Source organism: Lichenostomus cassidix, chromosome 17 (assembly GCF_008360975.1).
Source record: "Lichenostomus cassidix isolate B80296 chromosome 17, HeHo_3.0, whole genome shotgun sequence".
Classification (NCBI taxonomy): Eukaryota; Metazoa; Chordata; class Aves; order Passeriformes; family Meliphagidae; genus Lichenostomus; species Lichenostomus cassidix.
The window spans coordinates 774,871-798,131 of record NC_139497.1 but is presented as its reverse complement, the minus strand read 5'-3'; the positions used below and the strand labels follow the sequence as shown (position 1 = coordinate 798,131).

Here is a 23,261-nt window from a genome sequence, read left to right as displayed (position 1 = left end):
TTTTTCCTCTTTAAGGGATGCAAAGAAGAAATTGAGGTTGGCTCTTTGTTCAGCAGATTCTGTTGCCTTCCCAATGCTGACGCATTCAACAAGGAATGGTCTCCCAGACCACACAGACCCTGAAGGTAATGGTTCTTTGCACTGTGTGTCTGTCCTTATCCCCATGTAATGGCACTTGCACTGCACCATTTATAGTCACTTCTCTTTGCCACAGATACTGGAGGCACAGGCTGCCTTTTGCCCTCAGAATGTTTTCATTCTTACTCCACAGACAAACCTGCCATCTCTGCCTAGTCTAAGATTTTTTTGTCATGAAGTATCACAGATAGACAGGTAGAGCCTGAAGCTATAGAATAGACTCTCAAAATACCTGTGCTCTTGGGAGTTGTGCTACTTGGGTGATTTACTGAGTCTTTATGCTGACTTAGTATAAATGTTTTGTGTTGTATCCCTCCATTCATTCTAGGTTTATTTGCAGACAGGTGAATATGTCACCTTATGTGGTCCTCTTCACATTTCAGAATGGTGCTAAATACTAGATAAGATATGATATGAAAGCTTATTCTCTGATATGTGGAGAATTCAAAAAGTTTTATTAATTTCTCTAAAATAATATTGCCCAATGTACAGAAGTTTTGTTTAAACCGTTAATGTGTTTTCCATATTCAGAACTAGTTTGTTTTCATCATGCCTACATTTCTTTTCCTTAATATTTTTCCTTTGTTCTTTATTAGATAATGAGATTGTGTGCTTCTTGAAAGTTCAGCTTGCTGAAGCCATCAACCTGCAGGACAAGAACCTGATGGCTCAGCTGCAGGAGACGATGCGCTGCGTGAGTCGCTTTGACAACAGGACCTGCCGGAAGCTGCTGGCATCCATTGCAGAGGACTACAGGTACTTTGTTCAGTATCTCATTAGTAATGGATTTCCAAATTCGTATATTTATTCACTAGCAGATTGGGAAGATCCCTTTTGTTTTAAATTGTACTTTGCCAAACCAGGTTATTGCATCTCTGCTTCCCCACAAAACGATGCAATTGTCTCACCCATCTGGGAGCCTTAAGTCAGTCCATGTAGTAATAAACTGAGGTTAAATCGATTTGCAGATAATGCTCAGCTTTATCACACATGAGATGCTGTTTGAAATTTGCTTCATTCTGGTATTCTTGAGTGCTGTCAGGGCAGTGAACTCACAGAAATCTGTGTGAGGTGAACTTCTGAATTCAGGCATTGTTTTGTTTTTAAAAGCAACAAGTTGAAGAATCCTTTGCATTACAACTTAGCAGTTTGTAAAGCTATTAGCTTTTTTTACAAATCTGATGCAGAGCCCTCTTTGCTTTAGGAAAAGAGCTCCATATATTGCTTATTTAACTCGCTGTCGCCAAGGCCTGCAGACAACACAGGCACACCTGGAAAGGCTGCTACAGAGAGTCCTGCGAGATAAAGAAGTGGCCAACAGATACTTCACTACAGTATGTGTGAGGTTACTGCTGGAGAGCAAGGAAAAGAAAATAAGGGAGTTTATTCAAGGTAAGATTAATGGAGACCGAAGTGTGTATATTTTTACTCCACGTTTAGATGGTAGCTTGGGTTAATATAATAAAATCTGTCTTTGGATCTGAGGAGCAGATTCCTAAAATTATTTTAATTTCAGCTGGTGAATTAATGTCTAAATGGACAGATTACTGTGACTTTACAGTATTTTCTGGCAGCTAAGCCATGGTAATTGTCTGCATTTTTCATGGGCTGAGAGAATGAAGGTAATTTGACCTTACTTGGCCTAAAAAGTTAGGCTAAATCACATTATCTGCCCCATGGCAGAAGCATGGATACTATTAATTATTTTATATCTACTGATACAGGAAAAATTAAGTTGCAGCATTCAGTTCTGAGTCCTTAGTAACCCTAGGGTTACACATTAGAAGATATGGGGGATAGTAATAGTGTGAATCAAGTAAATCAAAGATTCAAAAGTATCATAGCATAAGAGATAGTGGCACCAGGGAACTCAAAACAGCCACTTACACCAAACTGGTTCTATGTTCTCTATGCACATACCTGACTAAATGAAGCACATAAGGAATATGGAGTCAGTTCTTGCTCCTGGAGCATATAGTGCTGCATATTAAATGTACCTGAAAAACCTATCGGAAATAATATTTTTTAACTTAAGTGAATGTTGTTTTTCTTCCTCCTTTTTATCAGATTTCCAGAAACTCACAGCAGCAGATGATAAAACAGCCCAAGTGGAGGATTTTCTCCAGTTCCTGTATGGGGCTATGGCTCAGGATGCCATATGGCAGAATGCCAGTGAGGAACAGCTCCAGGATGCACAATTAGCCATAGAGCGCAGTGTGATGAATCGCATTTTCAAACTCGCCTTCTACCCTAATCAGGATGGAGATATTTTGCGTGACCAGTAAGTTAATGGAATTTGAAGGACTTTTTTCTTCTTTTGCAGTTGGTGCAGTGGAAGCTGTGCAGGCCTCCTGTGACAGGCTTGTCTGAGGCAGCCAGGCCACACAAGCTCATGTTTTCCTTCAGAACATTTTGTAAAAGAACAAGGAAGGGCTTTAGCATCATGTGCAAATGTGTTTGCAACAAACTTCTGGAACAGAGTGAAGTTATGTGTAATGATTTGGAATACAGACTGGCAGTTCTGCTAGTGTGTGTGCTGAGAGAATGATCAAAAGCTGGTTCAGGACTCCTTCTGTTTTCTGGTTTGAGTCAGTATTTTCCATGCATTTGGGGTTTTTGTGGTTTAGAACAGATGCTGTTGGGATGCTCTAGGGGACACGTGGTTGCTCTTGGCTATAGAGCACAATCCTCTCCATCCTCACTGACCTGGTGTCCATCAGCTGTAGGACCACATTCCTGAAGATCTTTCGTGTCCTATCAAACATAAAACAAGTGGGAATCCCTACCTGGCTGGCTGCTGCTTACTTTTCACTCATGTTTTTTGTGTTTTCAGGGTCCTTCATGAGCACATACAGAGGTTATCCAAAGTAGTGACTGCAAACCACAAGGCACTTCAGATACCTGAGGTAACAACTCCTTTCCTTTGCTTCTGTATGTGTGTTGGGGTTTGGATTGGGATTGGGATGGGGGGAAGATTGTTCTGTTTTACACTTAGAAGGGTTGCTTTTCTGTCTGTGACAGCTGAAATAACCTGCAGGAAAAACAGACTGTACCCATGCTGGTACTTCAGGTGCTCTGTGGTGCACAGCAGTAGCTTGCCCACATGAGGACTGGTTGGTTTTTCCCCAGGTGTATCTCCGGGAGGCACCGTGGCCATCGGCACAGTCCGAGATCCGCACAATAAGTGCTTACAAAACCCCCCGGGACAAGGTGCAGTGTATCCTGAGGATGTGCTCCACCATCATGAACCTGCTCAGTCTGGCCAACGAGGATTCGGTACCTGGGGCAGATGATTTTGTTCCTGTTCTGGTCTTTGTCCTCATAAAGGTGAGTTCTTTTGCAGAGATCACAAATCCCAGTTAATTCTTGTAATAAACAAGCAAATTTAGGAGGAGAAATAATGCCTGTGCATCATGGGGAGCATGTGAGGCTCAAATACAGATCTGATTCAGCAGGGTTTGAATGAGAACATGACAAATGTGGTCACGGTTATGATTTTTGAATCCAAGCAAGCTTTGCATTTGGAACCAAGGGAATTGGGGTGTAGATGTGTGTGGAGTAGAGTTTGTTTGAGGTATGTCCACCAGCATCTGTCATCTGTGCCTGCTTCACACTGTCCTCTCAGGACCAGGGTCCATACCAGGACAGACCTGGGTTGTTTTGCTGGTCTTTTTTGACATGAGTGGAGAATGGTCTGATGTGTGAGATGCTAAAACAACCGGCTTTACATGGGTTGAGGTCCTGATGACCTTCACAGATTCTGTCAGTGTTCCCCTTCTTTCTCTTGGCCTGCTAGTCATTTTTCCTTGTTGGAAAAATGTTCCTTTCATCAAACCTGATGCCTTCTGAGTGTGTGAAATGGGCTGGTGAGGATACAGTCCCTACCCTGCAGGTAGGTTGCATACCCTGTAGGATGAGGATCACTGCACAAAGGTTTCTGTTGTGTATCTTGTGATGTTTGATGATGTTGAGCTTTGCAAACAAGCTGTGAGTGTCTCTCTTCTTCAACCCCCAGGCCAACCCCCCTTGCCTGCTGTCCACAGTGCAGTACATCAGCAGTTTCTATGCCAACTGTTTGTCTGGAGAGGAGTCCTACTGGTGGATGCAGTTCACAGCAGCAGTGGAATTCATCAAAACTATCGATGATCGCAAGTAACTCACACAGCATATAGGCAGACTGTGAGCAGGAGAGGAGCTTCTAAGAATGTACAACAGCTGCAAAAGCTGAAGAAAAGACTTTCCTTGTAAAATACTGTACAGAATTGAGGCATTTTAAAACACACCTTTACTAATCTAATTAATTTAACAGATTTTCCTCTTCTCTTTGGGTTGCGTTTTTCTCCCCTCTAGATACTGGCACTGCAAAAGGGACCACAGTTTTCAGGTATTTTGGAATCTCAAAACATTCAGAAAATTCTTCATGTTTTTTTTCCACCTCCCCTCTTCCTGAATTCTTATTCACGTGAATAATTCACTTCATTTAATTTCTAACAGAAAACTGAAACGAGGAATCAGGGCAGCCACATAGTAAACTTTCTAGTTGAATACACCTTTTATTAAGAAAACACCAGCCACACTGAAAGTTTGTAGTAGCTGACATCAGCTATCGATTATATTTCACCTAAATTTAAAATCTGAGAGGACAGTGTAAATATTATATAACTATATTTAATGCATTGCAAGTATCTTTGGACTTACTATCCTTTGAATAAACAAGCAAAAGCCTCTCTGACCTCTAACAGGTTGTAATGTACCATGTTTTGGTGACAAAAGGACTTCCTCAAAAGGCTAAGATTTAAAAAGGGCGAACTGAACTATTTATTAAGATGTAATTAAGATTACTGAAATTTCTAAAACTGGAATTTATAATAGGGCTTATTAGCTAGCTGAACACTTCTTGGCTAGGGCATTAGGGTGTTACAGAGGTTTGGGTATATAGAGGAGAGGGACTGTAAGTTACAATAGAGAAGTCTAATATAAAAAGGAGAAATAAAATACCTTACTGTAATATTTTTTCTGAGCTATTGTGTATACTGTACAAACCCCAAACAGAGATCCTTAACAGAACCTTGGGCTGTAATATATATTTTGATTAGTGACATTAAATACATATGCCAGGGGGTTCAGTGAATGTTTTTACTAAATGTTCTTCGTGTTGTCTGCTATGCAGCAGTGCAAGTTTTACTGTTCATATAAAATATTTTAAAATAATATAACACTGTTCTTTATGAAACATATCATGACATCAGTTCAGGGTGTTTTATAGATTTCTCACCCCGCCTTCCCCTTAAACTGACAGTTAGCAATTTAAAGAGGTTTTTATGCACAACACCACATGGGTTTTTCATGAGTGAGGTGGTCTGGGGCATGGCCAGGGGGTGTTGGCTGTATATAAGCACTTGCTGCTCTTTTTCAGCTTGAATACTGTGAAAAAGGACAGCAAGCATTGAACTTTTTCATGTCAGTATTATTTCTTGCTCTTTCCAGAGTGTTAATTGCACTTCTGACAAAGGGATGTGGTAAGACTTGGTGTCTGTGAGTCGTAAAGAAAACAAAATCTTTCTCACATTCTTTTCAAAACATGATTGATTCATTTTGTGTGTGTGTGCATTTTGATGATTAAAACCTGTAAGTGACTAGTACTTGGGAAAATCATGTGGTTAATTGGAATTAGAGCAATTTATGTAAAGTACTGAGTGCTTGATTTGGCTGTGCTACTTGTCAAGGCATAATAAGAAAACTTACTTTTTATGACTCTCAGATATAACTCAGTCTAGCAGTTTTGCCAAACTAATCACAGGTGAGGTGGTGGGATGGTAACCTTTTCCTTTTATTTATAGTCTTTCTCCTCTATTAGAGACTTGATTGTGTGGAGGAGCAATACTCAGTCAAAACAGAATTCTTCTGATCTGCCTTACTTGGTGACTCAGTCTGTGTAGCATTGCAATATTCTGGTTATTTAGCCTTGATGGGTTTTTGGTGCTGAACACGTAACTCAATATTGCAAGCACAGCCCTGACCAATAACACTCAGCAGCAAAGCACAAATATGCCCTTGAAGATATGGCCAGATCATATCAAAAAGCAATATAAATTCATTTCTATAGAAGTGTCCTGTAGTATGTAATTATTACTTGAATATCCAAGATGTTAAGACCGATGTGTGAAAGTTCTCCAGTTTGGGTGTTGGTTGAGGAGAGTATTTGTAGGATCCCTGAAGAAGGCACAAGGACACAGGAGCTGGTGATCACCCTGTGTGTTGCCTCTCTTGGGGCTTTCAGGTTTGCTCTCCTTTATGGAAGGGGCAAGAACCATTTCCTTCACAGCTTTTATCACTTGGTTTTTCTGCATAGAAAAATACTTTAAAAAACTGGAGTCTTTTTTTAAATGTTACTTAGTTATTTTAAAACCAGTAGACGTTTCAGTGAGCCCCAGGTGAGCCAAGAGTTTTTGTAGCAAGATGGTCCTTTGCTTCTTTTTTCCAGCCTATATAAAGGTCCTTTATATAGTCTTGATAGGTGTAGTTAGAGAATTAGGCTTTCCAAAGAATTAAAAACCTGCCTGTAATGTCCTTTTACTGTTTTTCCAGGTGTCCTGTAATGTTTTGTTTTAAAATGCTAAATTCCATGTCTAGGAAGTGATGTTGTTAGGTTTGATGTGCAATAGTGAAGGTGAAAAGACAGTGCATAAAGGACCAAAAGTACCAGAACTGCTGCCAAAAGGTGCCAGCCACGGGCCTGTTGCTGTAATATTGGTGCTTTCTGTGAATTAAACTACTTCAGCCACTGGAGGAGGAAAGGAACGTTTTGGGCAAGATGGAGCAGGGAAAGGTCCTCGGTAACAGGTCACAGTCGTGGGCTACAGGCCCAGTCATTGTCTCAGCGCCAATTGTTGGCACATTCTGAGGAACTGCCACGTTCAACAATGGCATGTCTGTGCCTGAGAATGTTACAGAGGTGCTGGTTTCCTTTTTGGGTAGAGGAGGGAAGGGAAGGGGCTGGGTTTTTCATCTCTAGGAGATTCCTTTGTGCTCCTAAGTGAGATTCCTCTTTAAACCTTTTTTAAATCCTCTTTAAGGAGAATCAGAATGTGTCTGGCCTATCAAGGATTTGAGTTTAAAAGTTTTTGTTTTGAAGACCTTTATCTACCAAATGCTGAATGTAACTGCCATAAATTTCAGGAAAAAAAAGCCACAAACATGATGCTGTTTCCTGTGGGTGAGTCTGGTGAGCACAGTGTTGGTTCGTACTGCTTGAAAATGTTCTTGTTCTGTTAAGCCAAATTCTCACAGAATTGGAGAACTCACTGCCATGGGAATGGGGTGGGGGAAGTGGGTAGGAGAGGGGGCAGAGCTGCTGGCAGCAGAACTGTGTGTTGGCACGAGTGAGTCACAGTGTGCCTGGAGAGCTGGAGCAGCAGGAAGGCAGTGGGGATGGAGGGGGTAGGATGCTTGTGTCTGGGTACAGCTGGGGACGTGGTTGAGCCTGTACTACTTGAGAATTAACCTCTGCTGAGTTAGTAGTGTGTGTTCTGTACCTTTTAATTGTGCTTTACCTCTATTGAAAAGCTTTGTACTGCCTCTCCTCTTTGGTAAAGCCTTTATAAATCTAAATTAACGAGCTTGCACAATCTTGTATACAGGAACCCCATCTTGTCTCTTAACGTGATTATTAATGTATTATTCTGTAAAAACTGATTAAAAGGAGAGCAGTTTAACCGCCTGCCTTTGACGTTTCTGCCTTGTTCCAGTGCCATCAGCAGTTGTGCTGGGAATGGCAGTTGCGAGTGTGAGCAGCTTCCCACTAACTCTGTGTTGTTTTCTGTTGGGCATCCTTACCCCTCACAGGGAAAGAAACATTGGCAAAAAAGAACCAAAATCCAGTAAAGGGGAGAGGAAGCACCGCTGCATTGACTGCTTAACACAGAGCTCCTCAGATATTTAAATCTGCAGCTTGGCTGTTCTAGTAGCTGGAGAGGAAAGAAATAGCTCTGCCTGCAGCAGGACCGTGCCTATCCCTCTGCTGGCTGAGGTTTGAAGCCTTGTTGGGAATGGTCAAGTCCAAAAGTATTATGTTTGGCATCTTATTTCTTGGGAAATGTTCATTTATTCTGATGAGACAGGAGGATTTCTTTAGCTGTCATTCACCCACCCCAGTCCCGCTGTCGATCAGGGCGGGTGGGCCAGGGAGGGTGCATGGCGGTGACGGTGCTGCCATGAGCTTGGTCCCCACAGTGTTATTGACCTTGATTCTCTCTCATTTGCATCCGGCATTTTTCATCCTCTGGAATATGGTGTTTGGGGACCTTTCCATCATTAAGTGGATTTACAGCAATTTCCTTATGTGTTTTCTCCAAGGGATTCTGTTATGAGAGGCACATTAAATCTCCATTAATACCTCATTATCCGACTGATAAGATTACCATGATAATGAGGCAGAAATTCTAATTGTTTCACTTCTTATTGTGCCTTTCATTAAATCATATACCTGGAAGTTGCTGTCAGAGCGGGGATCTCCAGCCTGCAGAGCTTGGGAGGTGACCTGGTCCTGTGCATCCTGGTCCTGTCCCATGGTGCTTGAGGGATTCTGGGGTGTGCTGGCCTGTTCTCCTGGGCCCCTGTGACTCCTGCACAGCCTCTCCTCCATGGCCATGCTACCAGGAGGGCTACCCCAAGGGCTTCCAGAGGCCCCAGGCCCCTTGGGAGCGTGGATTTGGGGAGATGTGTTCCATGTGGATGTGGTTGTACAGAGCTGCCTGCTCCTGAGGGTGGTTAAGCACAGGGGTGTGCAGCCTCTGTCGGAGCTGTTACAGCCCATCAGGTCAATGATCCATGAACTAAAAAGTCTCTAAGCAAGAGCAATTATTGTCTATCATGTGTCAAAGGCGCCCGTATTGACCCCGATAGATGGAGCCATTATGGCCTGTTGAGGCAACGATCCATGAACAGGGGTTCATGGTAGCAGAGGCCTGGGCACACCACACCAGCGCCATCCTGCAGCCCCGGGGGATGCACACGGTGAGGGGACAGGGACAGATTTGGGGAGGGCAGCCTGGAGCCAGACTGAGCTGGGAATGGCTCTACTGGGCCCCAGGGATGTCCCTGAGCTCCTGCTCTCCTGGTGCCTGCACAGGTATTCCTGTGACCAGCACCACCTGAGCCCTGGCTCACTGGACACACCTCTGTGGGGCTCTGTCGGTCACTCACTGCCGCTGAGAGCCCCTGCCCGGTCCCGATGGCAGCCCACGGCCATCCTCACCGGGAAACACCACAGAACCCTGCTTGGCGCTGGATCCAGCTCTGGATCCACCAGCTCCGCCTGGAGGGGCCGGAGCCAGCCGTGCAGTTTGTCTGTTCCTCAGGCTCAGCTAATGGGGCAGAGCAGCCCATGGTGGATGGCACCTCGTGCTCCGCGGGGCCGAGAGTTCCCAGGACACGACCCTGTGAGCCTCTGCTCAGCACAGCAGCGGCGCTGGCTGTGCAGCCGCGGGCAGAGCCCGGCAATGAGCCCAGGCACGGCCGTGCTGCTCCGAGGGGAGATGGAGCCGGGACCCGGCCCTTGGCCCCCCGCCCGGCCTCCTGGCGTCCAGATCTGCAGAAAAACAGAACGTTATCCTGTACAGGGGGGCTCAGGCTCCTCCTGCGCAGGGAAGGAGATGTCTCCATAGTAACTGGCACATTTGGAGGGCAGGAGGCACAGGGGACGGCAGACAAAGGCTGTGCGGGAGCGGCGGGCAGAGCCGCGGCGCCGGGAGCCTCGGGCCCATGGTGCCGCTCGGCCGGGCTGAGGGCGATGCCACCCGGGCCCGCTGTCCCCATGGCGGTGCAGACAGGTGTGCCCCCATGGCAGTGCCCTCTGCCGTGTGGCACTGTGGCACCTGGGCCGGGCAGGTGCTGAGGGAGCCCTGAGAGGAGCAGAGCCTTGCCCGCCCTGCCCACCGTGTCAGCCCCGCCGGCAGCGCCGCGCTGAGCCACGGCGCCAGCACAGTCGTTGGGCTGGGGTTAATCAACATTCATTCATGTTTCCAAGTGTAAATTGAGCATTTGTTTAATTATGTGTAAGCAGCAATACATTCTGGCCATTATCTAAATCACTATTTTATTTCCTGGATGTGGTTTCATAATGCTGGGTTTGTGCTCCAGCCTCTGCATCATTAACAGAGAAGAGTTAATGAATATAAAAGCGTAAAGGCTAATTACACTTTAATTTACAATCATGGTCTCATTTTGGGACCACATGAAATCTGTTTTGAAAACAATTAAAACAAAAAAAAAAGGGCCAGTGAAGGTCTGGCGAGTGGAAGGGTTTTGGCACAGAGCGAGCAGTGCTGGTGGTCAGCAGCCCCACGGAGCTGCGGCCAGTCGGTGCTGCTGGGGCTGAGCTGCCCACGGCAGAGCCCTCGCTGTCCCCTTGGCCCCGCAGGGCGATGACCCAGGCTGGCAGTGGGGCCCTCGGGGCCCGTGTGCTGTGGGGACAGTGTTGAGGGATGTAAATTGGAGCCTGAGCGGGAGCACAGTTCACCGGAAGGAGACAAAGATTTATTGGGCTGCAGATGCTGAAAGCAAAATTCAGCAAGAGTGCTGACTCCAGCAGTTTGCAGTATTTCTCATTCCTGGGGATCCTGTTCTGTACCTCCCTGCCAGGTATCAGTGCCTGGTCCTTGTGGAGGGGAAGTGGCTGAAGATGAAGCTTGTGGCAGGAGTGGTGAAGGTGAGCAGAGGCAGGCTCTGTCTCTGCCACACTGTCTGCGGGAAGATCACGCTGGGCAGCAGAGATTTGGTTCCTCAAGTGTTGGGTGTCAGGGCAGCTCCCTGCAGACTGCCCCAGGCAGAGCCCCTGGGTCTGCTGCCATCATCCATGGCAGATGCCACAGATGTCCCAGGGCCTCTGGGGACTGTCACAGCTGATGCCATGTCTCGGCCTGGGGCAGGAATTGTCCCCACTGGCATGGGATTGCCTTTCTGGATCTGGCTGTGGGTTTCAGGTGGGATTTTGGGGCCAAGGTGTAGGCAGGAAGGAGAGCAGGGCCCAGGGGAGCAGGACTGGAACATGTGCTCCTGTACTTTGCAATGGGAAAATACCTGTTTGTATTTCCTTTATTCTGATTCCCTGAACAATGGGATAAAAGCTGTGTGCTGAGAGCACGAGGGAGCAGCGGCCTCGGAGCCAGAGGCTCATTCCCTTCACTGGGCTGCCTGCCTGCAGCCAGCAGAGGAAATAAATCTCCCTGAGAAAACCACTTTGCTCACACAATTCCAATCCAACAGGGCATCGTGGCATCACTCACTTCTTGTTTTATTTAGCTGATAATCTTTTATTGGGCCAGTTGAGCCCTGTAGAAGCACAATGCCTTTACTGGCTGCCACGGGTGCTCAGAGCTGGGGGCTCATGGACCCAGGCACTGGGAGGGCAGTGATGCCCATCCCTGCCAGAGCTCAGCTGTGCTGGGATGTGTCTCCCAGGCTAGTCCCCTGAGTTGATGCCCTACACAAACACTGAAGTCGCTGTGGTTTTGCTCACCCTGCCTATGGAGGAGGACAAGAGGTGTCATTCTACTGCCAGGTGTCTCTGGAGGTGGCTCAGGGACATCTGCTCGGCAGGATTTACAGGACTCAGCACTCATGGACCCAGGGGCTCTGTGGGTGCCTCTCTTGCTGGTGGATGTGCTGAGCTGGGGCAGGGGAAGCTCCTTCAGCAGTGGACACCATGATGGGCACCGTGATGGGCACTGGGACAGGCCCTTGCTGGAAGGTGGTTGCTGGGGCTCTGCCGTCCCCTGGTCCGTGTGGGCTCCATGTGCCCTGTGGTGGGAACCCATCCCTGCTCCACTGCAGGCACCCTCCCTTCCCTGTCTCTTACCAGGGCTAATGTGGGAGCTGTGCCACAGCCAAAACCTCGTGCATCCCTCAGACAGGTTTGTCATGTGGCTTGTCACTGCGCGGCAGGGCCGTGTCACTAATGAACACATCCAGGGTCTGAGTGCCTGCGGTCGCTAATTGAAAGCACTCACAATTGGGAATTCATGTGGGTTAGGCACAGGCCCTGCACTAACAGGGATCTGACTTTCAAAAATCCATGGCTACCCAGGGCAGCAGAGGAGGAACAGCTCCTCTGTAGTGTGGGAGCAGCCAGCGGCACCACACGGGTCAGACCTTCATCACCTCCATCACTCTAAGAAATGCCATACCCAACCTGCAGCTGAGGGGGATGCCAGGGCTGCTGAGGGCTCCAGCTATCTGGGGAGGTGTTGGTTCCAATGTGTCATGTCTCATGAGGGCTCAAGGCTCACTCAGGACTCTGCAGTGGCACTGGTGGTCGCAGGGCTTGGTTGCCCTCAGCTCCCCTTGGCAGGAGTGTGGGGTGGCCGCTTGTGCAGTGCATCATCCCAGCTCCCCACAGCTCCCCCGTGTCAGCATTCCCACCTTCCCACTAATCCTTGTCATCCCAAATCCTATCAACACTGATTTGATATTTACTTCCAAATCGCAGATGAACATGTTGAACATCATCATCTGATGATGATTCCCCATTGACAACCACTTTTTGAGACCTGTCAGTCAGCCAATTCTTAATCCTTCTAATGTGAGCTCTATTGATATTATATACAGCTAATTTTTTAATCAAAACGTCATGTGCTATTAAATCAAATGCCGAACAGAAGGCAAAGCACACCACTGCTTCTCAGTTACTTTTATTAGGCAAACTTTTAAATTCAAGGAATGAAACCAAATTTTTTGACAAGCCTGACTTCCCGTCCAGCAATGCCCCTGGCTCTGGTTGCAGCCCCACTTGCTACCACCTGCAGCCCTTCCAGCTCTTCAGCTTTTCCCCAGCATGGACAAGACTAGAGGGGTGAGTGTGGCCGGAGGGGTGAGTGTGTCCAGCGAGGTTGGCACAGGGCTGGCCGTGCCAGGGGAGGGCTGGGTGCCAGGGCAGCCATGGTGCAGAGCTGCTGCCAGGATGGAGAAGCTGAGTCCAGGCCACTTCACAGTTAAAGTCTTGGTGGGGAAATGGGAATTTTCCTCCTGTGCAGGATGCAGCCTCTGACCTGAAAATGCCGGCGCAGCCTCCCCGGATGCGGAGCAGGAGCAGGCGTGCAAATGCGATATGACAGCGCAAGACACACCAATATGGTTACCAGCTGTCCGGCCGCCACCGGGCCGTACTGGGTGGGAAGGCGATGCCCCAGTCACAGATGCATTTCGGGGGGAGGAGGGAGGGCTCGGGCAGGGCCAGGCACAGGCATGTACGTGCTGGCAGGCACACGCTGCCCAGTGCCAGGTCACTGGGATGGCACCGGAGCTCGTCAGACTGGGCCCAACCCGTGGGGCCCACCAGCATCACCCTGGATGGTGCTTGGGTGCAGTTTGGGTCCTGTGCCTCCGTGGCTGAGCTTTTGGGACCCCTGCCCAGAGCCAGGTGAGCCAGACTGCTGGTAAGCCCCCTGCCTAGAGACCCCCTCCAGCTGCCATCCATGTGGGATCCTGCGCTGGTCCATCCAGCACAAGGCGACTTCCTCAGCTCTGTCCCCTCCAGCTCAACCAACCCTTTGTAAATCGAAATTAATAAGGTTGCACAGCTACAGACACAGGAACATGGGCTGTGTCTTGTCTTTGTCGATCAATGCTTTCTATCATCCCATAAAACTGATTAAAAAGCAGAGCAGTTCATCTCACCAGGTTCCTCATCCCAGCATTATAAATTTGATATTCTGGTTAATGATTGCCAGTGCTGGCAGAGGACATGGGAGCTGGTCAGTATTTGTGGTTTATAATTAATTATTGGAGCATTGCTTTGGAGGACACCAAGGAGGAATTTGGGCTGGTTAGGAATTTATTATCCCTAAAATGCCAAAGAGCAAGAGAAGGGTAGTTTGTGTGTCCTGCATTGCCCATGCCAGAGGGACACAGAGCAACCAGTGTGACCTGTCATGGTCATCAGCTCCACACCTGTGTCCTCAGTGTTGCTGGAGGGGTCAGCTAAGGGGGTCAGCTACATCCCACCCCTTCCCTGTTGTCCGTAGGGAAGTTGCAATGAACAGATGTCTCTGCCCCAGCTCTGGACACAGGGATGTTGGTCCCTCAGGCTAGACGGTGACCTGGTTGTCGATGCCAGCTGCTTGGAGAGCCCGTGGATGGATGATGCTGTGCATTCCTGCCTGGCAGCCCTGCCGGGGGTCTCAGTCCCTTGATGGCTGCAGGCAGGGCTGCAGTGCTTGGTCCTTGCTAGTCGTGTGGCACAGGGCAGAAAATGCCACTGGTGGATCCCATAGTCTCTGCCTGGGCCAGTGCAGGGAGTTTTGGGACATTCTCCAGAAATAAGAAACTTGGCCCCAAAGGTCTGTCCTGAGCTGTTTCTTTGAGACAAACCCCGAAAACTTGACCAGATCCCGAGATCCCGAGTGTCAGACAGCCCCATGTCCTGGGTCGGTGATGTCCACAGGGGGTTGGGGCGGTCCCTGGTCCTCCAGACAGGAGCAGGGACAGGGACAGGGGAGCGGCAGGGGACAGGCCATGGCGATGGTCGCGCAGGCAGTGCCGCTCCGGAGGTGCGATCGGCGGCCTCAAGGTGGCACCGTAAGAGTGGGAACAGCGCGGCAGAACAAAGGCACAGCTCGCAGCTCCCAGCGCAGCTCAGAGCCCCAAGTCCCTGGACAGAACAGGAGGGTCACGATGCCACCGGCAAAAATCCCAGCACTGCTGCGGAAAACGGGGTCATGAGGGTGGCAAGGTCGGGGGCCTTGGGGCACCCACAGCCCCCGGCCAGCATGGGGCAAACACCCAGCGTGAGGCTCCGCATGTCACGGGGCTGTGTCAGTCACATCTCAGAGAGGACCGGGCTGATGGTATGTGTCAAATACCCCGTGCGTGTCTCCAGGGATTTTGGGGGTGCTTGTCGTGTTTCTGTGTGTTTCTCCAGGCGTGGGAAGGCGGATGCCGTGTGTGGTGTGGGGCTGGTGCCCACGGGAGGCGATGGCACAGACCCACCCGGCCCTTTGGTGCCAGGTGTGACGCTGGGGGCCCCAGCGCCCCCGCCCGTGTTCGGGACAGGGATGCTGATCCTGAAACGCAGCCCAAACCCACTGGTGGGTGTGGGGTGTCCTCCTGCCTGGCTCTCCCCAGCCACCTCCCTCCCGCCGGGGCCGCGAGCTCCGCTGGCTCCCGGGGGAGCACGGCTGGGGCGCGGGAGGTGCCCTCCTGCTAATTGGAGTCTGCTGAGGAGGAACCCGCTCAGCTCTGCCTGCCTTGACATTAAGACCTAAACTTGCTGTAAAACCAAATGGATACGCACACCCACATCCACGAGGCTTTTAGTTCAGCAACAAGTGAATCCATCAAAGCCCAGCACCTAATTTAATAGCAATAATGAAAGGTGTGCGTCACTATTAATTTAAGCACTCCAACATTAGCCTTGCACTTAGAAACCAGCAAGGCAAAGCTATTTACAAATGAATGTACCAGGGCAATAAATTGAAAGGACTGGTCTGACCTGCGGTGGCGGCTTTCTTCATTTATACATAGATATATTTCTATAGATGCATTTATTCCCATCTCTTTAGCGAACTCTCCCTAATTAAGTTGAAGTGGCAGTGGAAGTGTGGCAGTAAGCGTGGAAAGAAGCTGCTGAAAATGTATTTAATTCATTATAAATAATCTTTGATACCGTGAGGTTGCATAAAGGTTTCCAGTATCAGAGCAGGACACCAAGGAAGGCCAAGGAGATCATCTGCACACAGTGGGAGCGTCTGCATCCCGTGGTTTAATGTCCTGGTGCCAGGGAAGGAGGAGCGTGGCTGGCGCGGGAGCCTCGGCTGGCGCTGGGGGGCTGTGGAGCACCGTGGGTGGGGTGCACAAACACGGGGGCTCTGGCTCCGGGTGGCTGCAGTGCCCCCGGGATGGTAATGTATGTGAGGAGGAAGGTGTATGTCACCCACATTAAAGGAGTTTAATGTGCTCAGAGTCACATTATTGTACCCTTGCAGAATACATTATCTGTCACGCTGCCTTTACAGGCTGTCACCTCGCAGAGAGGCTGCAGAGTTCCTGGAAACCATTATCAGCTTCTAATGATATTATCAAAATTGGAGCGCTCATGGTGTGGTGGGGGCTGAGGATTCATTGTTGCTGCCAGCACGCTCTGTGCCCTGAGAGCCCACGGGAGCAGCGGGATGGGGCTGTGGCTCCACAGATCCTCCTCTGGAGCACAAGTGCTGTGTGTGAGGTACTGAGGGGTGCATGGGCTGCAGGGTGCCTGTGTGGCCCAGGGAGCCACTGCCGGGGCTGGGGGTGGCACCTTGGGCAGGGGCACCTGCACCTGCCCCACAAGATTGTGGAGGATCCCAGCCCACGGGGACTGTCCCCACCGTATCCCACCCCAGGGTGCCCTTCCCATGACACCGGTGACCCCGAGCACTGCTCTGCCCACTCCCTGTCTGGTGGCACTACAAAAAATCCAGAGTCGTCTTTTTTGGAGTGTAATCTTCTGCCTGCGACAAGGAGCCACGCAAACTGATAAATTGCAGATTAAACGAGTGCCACACTCCACTCCAGCCCTGGCTGTTAATTCCCCTGTTGTGCAATTCCCGGCTCTCAGGGCCTGTCAATTCCAGCTAATCGCAGGAGGCACTAAAACACTCTGCCCTGACAGCCCCGGATCGAGGCACCCCTGACTCCCGGCTCAGGTGGATTGCACGCATCACTTATGCACAAATCAGCAATATGCCAGCAGGGAGGAATTATGTCCGATGACAGCCCAGACATGAGGTACATATTGCAGAGCCGGCGAGCCCCAGCCGCCGTGACAGATTGCGGCGCGGGGCTGCGCTGGTGCGGGAGCAGATCCCGGCTGCACCGGCCCCGAGCACACCCGGAGCCACCGGCACCGCCTGTGCCGCGACAGGATGGGGCAGCGCTCCCTCCCTGTCCCCATCCCTGCCCCTGACCCTGTCCCTGACCCTGTCCCCATCCCTGTCAATGCCACGGCCTGCGATGCCCAAGGGGCTGGTGCTGGCATCAAGAGCAAGGAGGAGAGCACAGGGGTGGGGCACACCGTGGGCACAGGGGGTGTCCCACCCAGGATGGGGGATGCCAAAACATCCTGCTGTGCCCGGCTGGGGTGGGGACCAGCCCTGCTCAGCCCCACTCAGCCCAGCCCGGCTCTGCTGTAACGTTTAACTTGTCGTAGCCTGTGATCCTGAAAAGCTGAAATTAATGACAGCCTTGCAGTTGCTCATTAATAATTGCTTCATTACTGTACGCAGTTGCAGCCTCCTGACAATAATGGGGTTTGCTGGTGTATTTCTAATTATCTGGCATTTCAGCTCCCTAATAGAGTCCCGGTGCTCCCTGACGAGACCTTGCTCTCCAGCAGGAGCACATCCCAGCCCGCTTAGCCCCGACGCCTCCAGCAGCCCACGTGCTCCTCCATCTGCAGCTCCTGGGAAGAGGCTGAACGGCCCTGCTGAGGCTCCACGCAGGACCTGGGGCACCAACACCCACCACACTCGGGCTGAGCAGCCCCATCGCACGCCTGGTGCTCGTGCCAAGGTCGGGCTGGGAGCAATGACATCGGGAGAGACATCGGGAGAGACACTGGGAGCTCCAGCACGCTAAGCAGGTATGTGCTTTTGGCTGGCAGTGCTCGGCGTGGCCACACCACAGCTGTCCCCATGGCCACACCACGGCTGTCCCCATGGCCACAGCACGGCTGTCCCCATGGCCATGGCCCCAGCAGCCCTGGCACTGCCACCTGGGTGTGTTGCAGCCTGGCTGAGCAGAGCCAGGAGGAGGTGCCAGAAGGCTCTGGGTGCCCAGGGTGGGTCGGGCTGGCTCGGCCAGGGCTGCAGTGCTGTGGGCAGTGGCTGTGCTCCCGGCAGGACTGTGAGCAGTTCCAGCTCCTCGCAGAAATCCACCCGGCGGTGGTGGCGGTGGCAGCAGTGGCAATGGTGGCAGGGGAATTGTGGCAGTGTCCCCATGCTCACAGCACGGAAATGACCACTTGTGCCCCATTCCAGCCCTCGCCACCGGCTCCCAGCCCATTGCAGCACACGCAGCCCCTGCGCTCCCACCTGGGGAGGGGGCTCATTTGTAGTTAAAAATCTATTGTGACTTGTCAGAAAAATGAATAAATGAGCACATTATTTTTTCATTTTGGAGCTCAGCATCTGTTTGTCTAATCAAGAAAGAGAACTGGGAAAGTCAACCAGGGCTGACGCACACATTTTATTTAACTTTTCCTCTGTCAAAGGAGTTTAAATGTGTAATGAACAGGCCATGGTGATTTGAAATATAATCCCATTACTCTGATGAGATTACCCAGGCTGTGAGAGTTCACAAATCATGCTTAGGGTTTTTAGAGTGAACAACACCCTGTTGAGATTTTTTTTCTCTTTTTGCATTTAAGCAGAGGTGTGTGGGGAGAATAAAACATGACAGTGCTTAACCCTTCCTGCAGTGGAACAGCAGCATGGGACTGTGCCCAGGGCCAGCCTTCCCTGTGCCCCAGCTCCTTGGTGACCCTGAGATCTCCCACGGTCATGGCAGCAATGCCAGGGAGCAGCACCTGGCCAGGGCACCCTCCTGCTGGCCCAGCTGGCCACGTGCCCACTGTGCCCACACATCCCTGTCCTTGTCCCAGCATTGCAGAGGGGTGGCTGTGCTGGGATGTGATTTAAGGGGCATTAATTTCAGCTGCAGCAGCAGCACCCAGCCCCACCCGCCACCACAGCAGCGCATTTCCATGAATTCATGGGCCCATTACAAACATGTCTCCATAAATAACTCCCCCCATTAATCTCAGGGCTGCACCCACAGCTGTGCAGTGGGTTTTGCCTGCTTGTCCCAGTACCAGGTCTCAGCCCTGCCTGAGGGGCAGCTGCAAAACCCCATGGATGCACAAAGCTCCCCCAACCCAAACACAAAGGTGCCTCTGGCTGGAATTGATCCTCTGGGAGTTCTGGCAAACCTCTGGGGAGCCCAGGGAGAGCATCCAGTGCTCTGGCCTTGGGTGCCAGCATGTGCCAGGGTGCCCTGGGTGTCCCCTGCTCAAAGGTCACTCTGGTGTTCTCCAGTAAAGCCAAGGACATGGAGGGGGGATCAGCCCTGTGGACAGGACTCCTCCAACAGCAGGAGTCAGAGAAAATTCAGGGAATCTCTGCTGCCTCCAGCAGCTGCCTGTGTGCGGCAGGCCGGAGTCATCCTCGGCGTGAGCCGCGCTGCTCTGCCCGGTAGCAGGGATGGAGGAACAGCTTGCCTTGCTGACCCAGTTGAATGCCCATCTGACTCAATTACATCTACAGCTACCAGGGAAAGACCAGCCCGAGATGGCTCCGTGCTCAGCTGTGCACACACTGCAGCCATGAGCTCTGATTTAACTCCTTCAGAAATGCTCACGAGCAGAAATGTCTGTTTGGGGGGGAGGCTGCTCAGCTCCTGGAATGCTGGATCTTTACAGGATTTAAGGAAGGTTTCCTACATGTCACGTATCAAACTGAATCTGATCACTGGAAGCAGATTTGCTTTTTAATTGTCAATGGCTCTTTTGGAGCAAATAAATTCACTTTGGGCTCCAAAGTTCCCTGCTCCTCACCCAGCCCTTGGAGCAGCCCCCAGCGTCAGCCTCCATCCATCCATCCATCCATCCATCCATCCATCCTTCCATCCATCCATCCATCCATCTCTGCTCAGTTCCCAGGGACACCAGGAACAGTCGGTGGAAGGTGACTGACAAGAGGGTGAACACAAGTGGTCTGGGCAAGGACTGTGCCACAGATGTCACCACAGACAGAAGAGATGTTATTATTTGAATTTTTTGGGCTCTACTGAGAGCAAACCTGCACATGCTGAATCCCTGCTGATAATAAATACAAGTGAGGGGGTGGCAACAGCACTATGGCCATGGAAACAGGAGATTGCTGCAGTTTCTGATACCAAATAAGCAATTCTTCAGTTCAGTTAAAAAGAATTGAAACTGGGTGGCCGAAGAACATTCACAGAACAACTTTAATGTTAAATAGTTCACAGAGTTGGTTAAAAGAGTCATTTACATTGAAGGGGCTTTTCCCATTGTATCTGTGCTGCATTTGCACATAGAAAATATTTAAAAAATTAATAGAATACTATAAAATAGGATTTCTCTTATTTTGCAGATATCATGGAAGACCGTGCAGGGAGGCCTGGCCTCGGTGGAGCAGGGCTGAGCCGCTCAAACCCAGAAGGTAAACAACAGTGAGACACAAACCCTCCCTCTGCCCCGGGGCTGCTCCTGCAGGGTGTTAAGGCTCAGGAAATTGTCTCTGTACAAAAGCAAGGTGGGAGGCTGGCAGAGGGTGGGCAGTGCTGGACAGAGCTGCCCCCAGCCCCGTGGGGAACTGGGGCAGTTCCATGATAGCAGGATGTGTGTGCAGAGCTCCAGCGGCCTGGAGAGATGGATGAAAGACACCTCTGGTGAATTCAACCAAAAACGCAGCTCTGGGTCCCAGCAATCCCATTCCCGTGTTCCCTGATGTATTAAGGATGAACAAGGCCAAGATAGTTACAAATCCCAGTACAAAGTAGGTCTTAATTTTTATTTTTAAAGAATAATATTGAGAGAAGACAAAGGCATTTCTCAGTCCCAGGTGCCTCGGAGGACACGCCAGTCCTGGGGCAGCAGCAGCTGAAGCTCCTGGGCAGGAGGATGCTCCTCTCCACCACCAAGACATGGATTTCCAACCATCATGCTGCCTTCAGCAAGGAACGCCCAATAAAGCATTTGCAAAGCTGAAAAGCACAGTTAAATAAAAATATTTTTGAACAAAACAAACACAACAGACTCGACTGTCTCAGTGCTCCCTCGCTCAGCGCTCCCCTGCCATGGCTGCTGTTCCTGGCTCACGGATGCCTCCTGCACTTCAGCAACAGAAGTGAAACCATCTGGGACTGCAGCCTCCCCCCAAAAGAACTGTGCATCATATGGACCTTGAAAAAGATTACATCTGTTTATTAATAGTAAAAATGGATACATTTGTCCTACATTTTGTTTTTAGAAATTTGATCATGTCACAAGCAATACCTGCGTGTACGTGGGTGGATTACAGATGTATATAATTTATTTTAACCAGGCTGTGAAATAATATGTAATCACATCTCTTCTTGTGATTGTACATAATACAGTAATTAAATGATGCCAGTCTACGTCATTCTCTTATTTCTAATCAAAGGAACCTGAAGCGTAACAGTCTTCTTTCCGGCTGATATGGCTCTTTATTTCTGTCACAGGGGAGACTTCCCATCACCACCGAGGGATAATCTTCCAGCCGTGAGAGATGGGATAATTCAGATTCCTTCCCGGCCGCTCCTGCCCTGGGCAGCAGAAGCCCCACAGTCCTGGCTCCCTCCGGCTGGTCCGGGCGGCCAGCAGCTCCTCTGAATGTGGCACACAGGCTCTCCTCGAGGCTCAGCCTCACTGCTGTCCCGACTTCTTCTCCTTCTGGAAGCTAAAGCTTGTTCTCCTGCTCAGTTTTCTTTGTTTCTGAGCAAAATAATCTGCTCTGGCTGTGCTTGCTCGCGACTCTAGAATATAGTTAACCTGCAAGACACGAGATGGTGTTTAATTACATGGGAGGCTGAGTGGGACAGCCTGGGGTGGGCAGGGAGCCCCACACCACCCACTGACCATGACTCTGGTGTCAGTGGTCCCAGTGGCCATCAGCACGATGATGACAGAGAGAGCCTGGAGTGCCAGGACAGCCTGGCCTGTCCTCCTGTGTCCCTCGTGCTGCCTGGTCAGCCAAACCTCTGGTGAAGTCAGCGAGCTGCACAGACCTCCCAGTGCTGGGATAATGCAGTAATGAGTGTCAATAAAGGACCTTATCAGCCTCAGTGAAAAGAATTCTTCCATTATGATGTTTGCATACTCAGCTAATCTCAGAGTTTGCCTGTGTTTTGGCACATTTTACTTGATGAAAGCATTTTAAAATGATATTTAACAAGCCTGCTACTCCCTAAATTTATTATCTCCAGTGCTTTGTGATAATCTCAGAGATAATTTTAATGGAAGGTTAATGCAAGAATCAAAAAGATAAAAATGCCCTTTGGTCTGCCATTAGCTGGTTAATATGCTGTGGCTTAAAACTTGCACAATTTTATGCACTGTAGAGTGTTTCACTTTCATTGCATATTACAGCTTAAGGCATAAAAATATAGGGAATTTTCATGGTCAATAAAGTCTCGGTCCTTCTCACTTGATCATGTAAAAAGCCTAATTTGAAAAGTCTGATTTTTCTGCAGTCTCTAAAGCTGATGGAATTGAAAACAAACCAGTGACTTGTGCATGAAACCAGAGAATGCTCTACATAAACAAACTGCAACTTCAGAAAAAAGTACAGTTCAATATTATTTTTCTCTTGAATATCCATGTTATTGACAGTAAAGATTTTTTTTTTTTTTTTAGCCTTCTTTTATGGCCAGTCTCAGATGTGTGGAGTCACCACCCCTGGAAGTGCCCAAAACCTGAGGAGATGTGGCACTCCATGAGATGGTTTAGTGGGCATGGGGGTACTTGGGCAAAGGTTGGACTTTATCTTGGAGGTCTTTTCCAGCCTTAATGACTCCATGATTCCATGATTCTAAGTGTTCTGGATTGCAATAGCTGATCTAAGATAAAGTGGGAACAGAAGAATTAGCCTAACAGCTCACAAAATAGAAACCCCCTCAAATACACTGACCTTCTGTGTAATGAATAAAAGTTATTTTATCACACGTCAGTTGTTTAACAATCCTCTAAACTCCACACAGCCAATAAAAGCAAACATAACAGATGGTTTGCCAAAATTACTGCTTTTGAATTTTGACTTGCTACGAAAGATGAACTTGTGGAAAATTCCATTTAATCTTTCGAGAGTGTAACAAAAATTTGTTTCCCAAAGCAAGGGAGTGTATGTCTGTACAGAGCCCCAGGGGAAGCAAACAGTCCTGAGAGAGGACCAGGGTAGAAAAGTGTGCTGTGTAGGAACACCTGAGTGTGGGGCAGAGGTGTGAGGGGCAGGAGCACCCAACCCCTGCATGCACAGGGTGCTGATGTGTCCAGAGGTGGAAACTACCCGGGAACAATGAAATGGGTAGTTTCCTACAAAACTCCAAAGAAA

At 49.5% G+C, this 23,261-nt stretch overlaps 2 protein-coding genes and 1 long non-coding RNA gene across 12 annotated transcripts in view; 2 read left to right on the top strand and 1 right to left on the bottom strand.

The window, feature by feature from the left end:
- Positions 1-7,853, top strand: part of GAPVD1 (GTPase activating protein and VPS9 domains 1) — a 28,595-nt gene extending 20,742 nt beyond the window's left edge. For all 8 annotated transcript variants that reach the window (XM_085076665.1, XM_085076664.1, XM_085076668.1 and 5 more), the window contains 7 exons: positions 16-125; positions 735-894; positions 1,343-1,530; positions 2,206-2,419; positions 2,972-3,044; positions 3,268-3,465; positions 4,154-7,853. In XM_085076665.1, the coding sequence (XP_084932791.1) occupies positions 16-125; positions 735-894; positions 1,343-1,530; positions 2,206-2,419; positions 2,972-3,044; positions 3,268-3,465; positions 4,154-4,294 (1,084 nt within the window). In that variant the 3' untranslated portion in view covers positions 4,295-7,853. The remainder of the gene's footprint in view (positions 1-15; positions 126-734; positions 895-1,342; positions 1,531-2,205; positions 2,420-2,971; positions 3,045-3,267; positions 3,466-4,153) is intronic.
- Positions 7,854-9,659: 1,806 nt separating this feature from the next.
- Positions 9,660-21,299, top strand: LOC146429748 (uncharacterized). Of its 2 annotated transcripts, none has more exons than XR_014855435.1 (3): positions 9,660-16,357; positions 17,457-17,752; positions 20,283-21,299. It is a non-coding gene; the product is annotated as an uncharacterized LOC146429748 (long non-coding RNA). The 2 variants fall into 2 exon arrangements; XR_014855436.1 differs by lacking the exon at positions 9,660-16,357 and adding an exon at positions 16,365-16,899.
- The window catches only part of MAPKAP1 (MAPK associated protein 1), a 78,845-nt gene continuing 76,674 nt past the window's right edge, over positions 21,091-23,261 (bottom strand). For both annotated transcript variants that reach the window (XM_085076661.1, XM_085076662.1), the window contains one exon: positions 21,091-21,703. In XM_085076661.1, the coding sequence (XP_084932787.1) occupies positions 21,578-21,703 (126 nt within the window). In that variant the 3' untranslated portion in view covers positions 21,091-21,577. The remainder of the gene's footprint in view (positions 21,704-23,261) is intronic.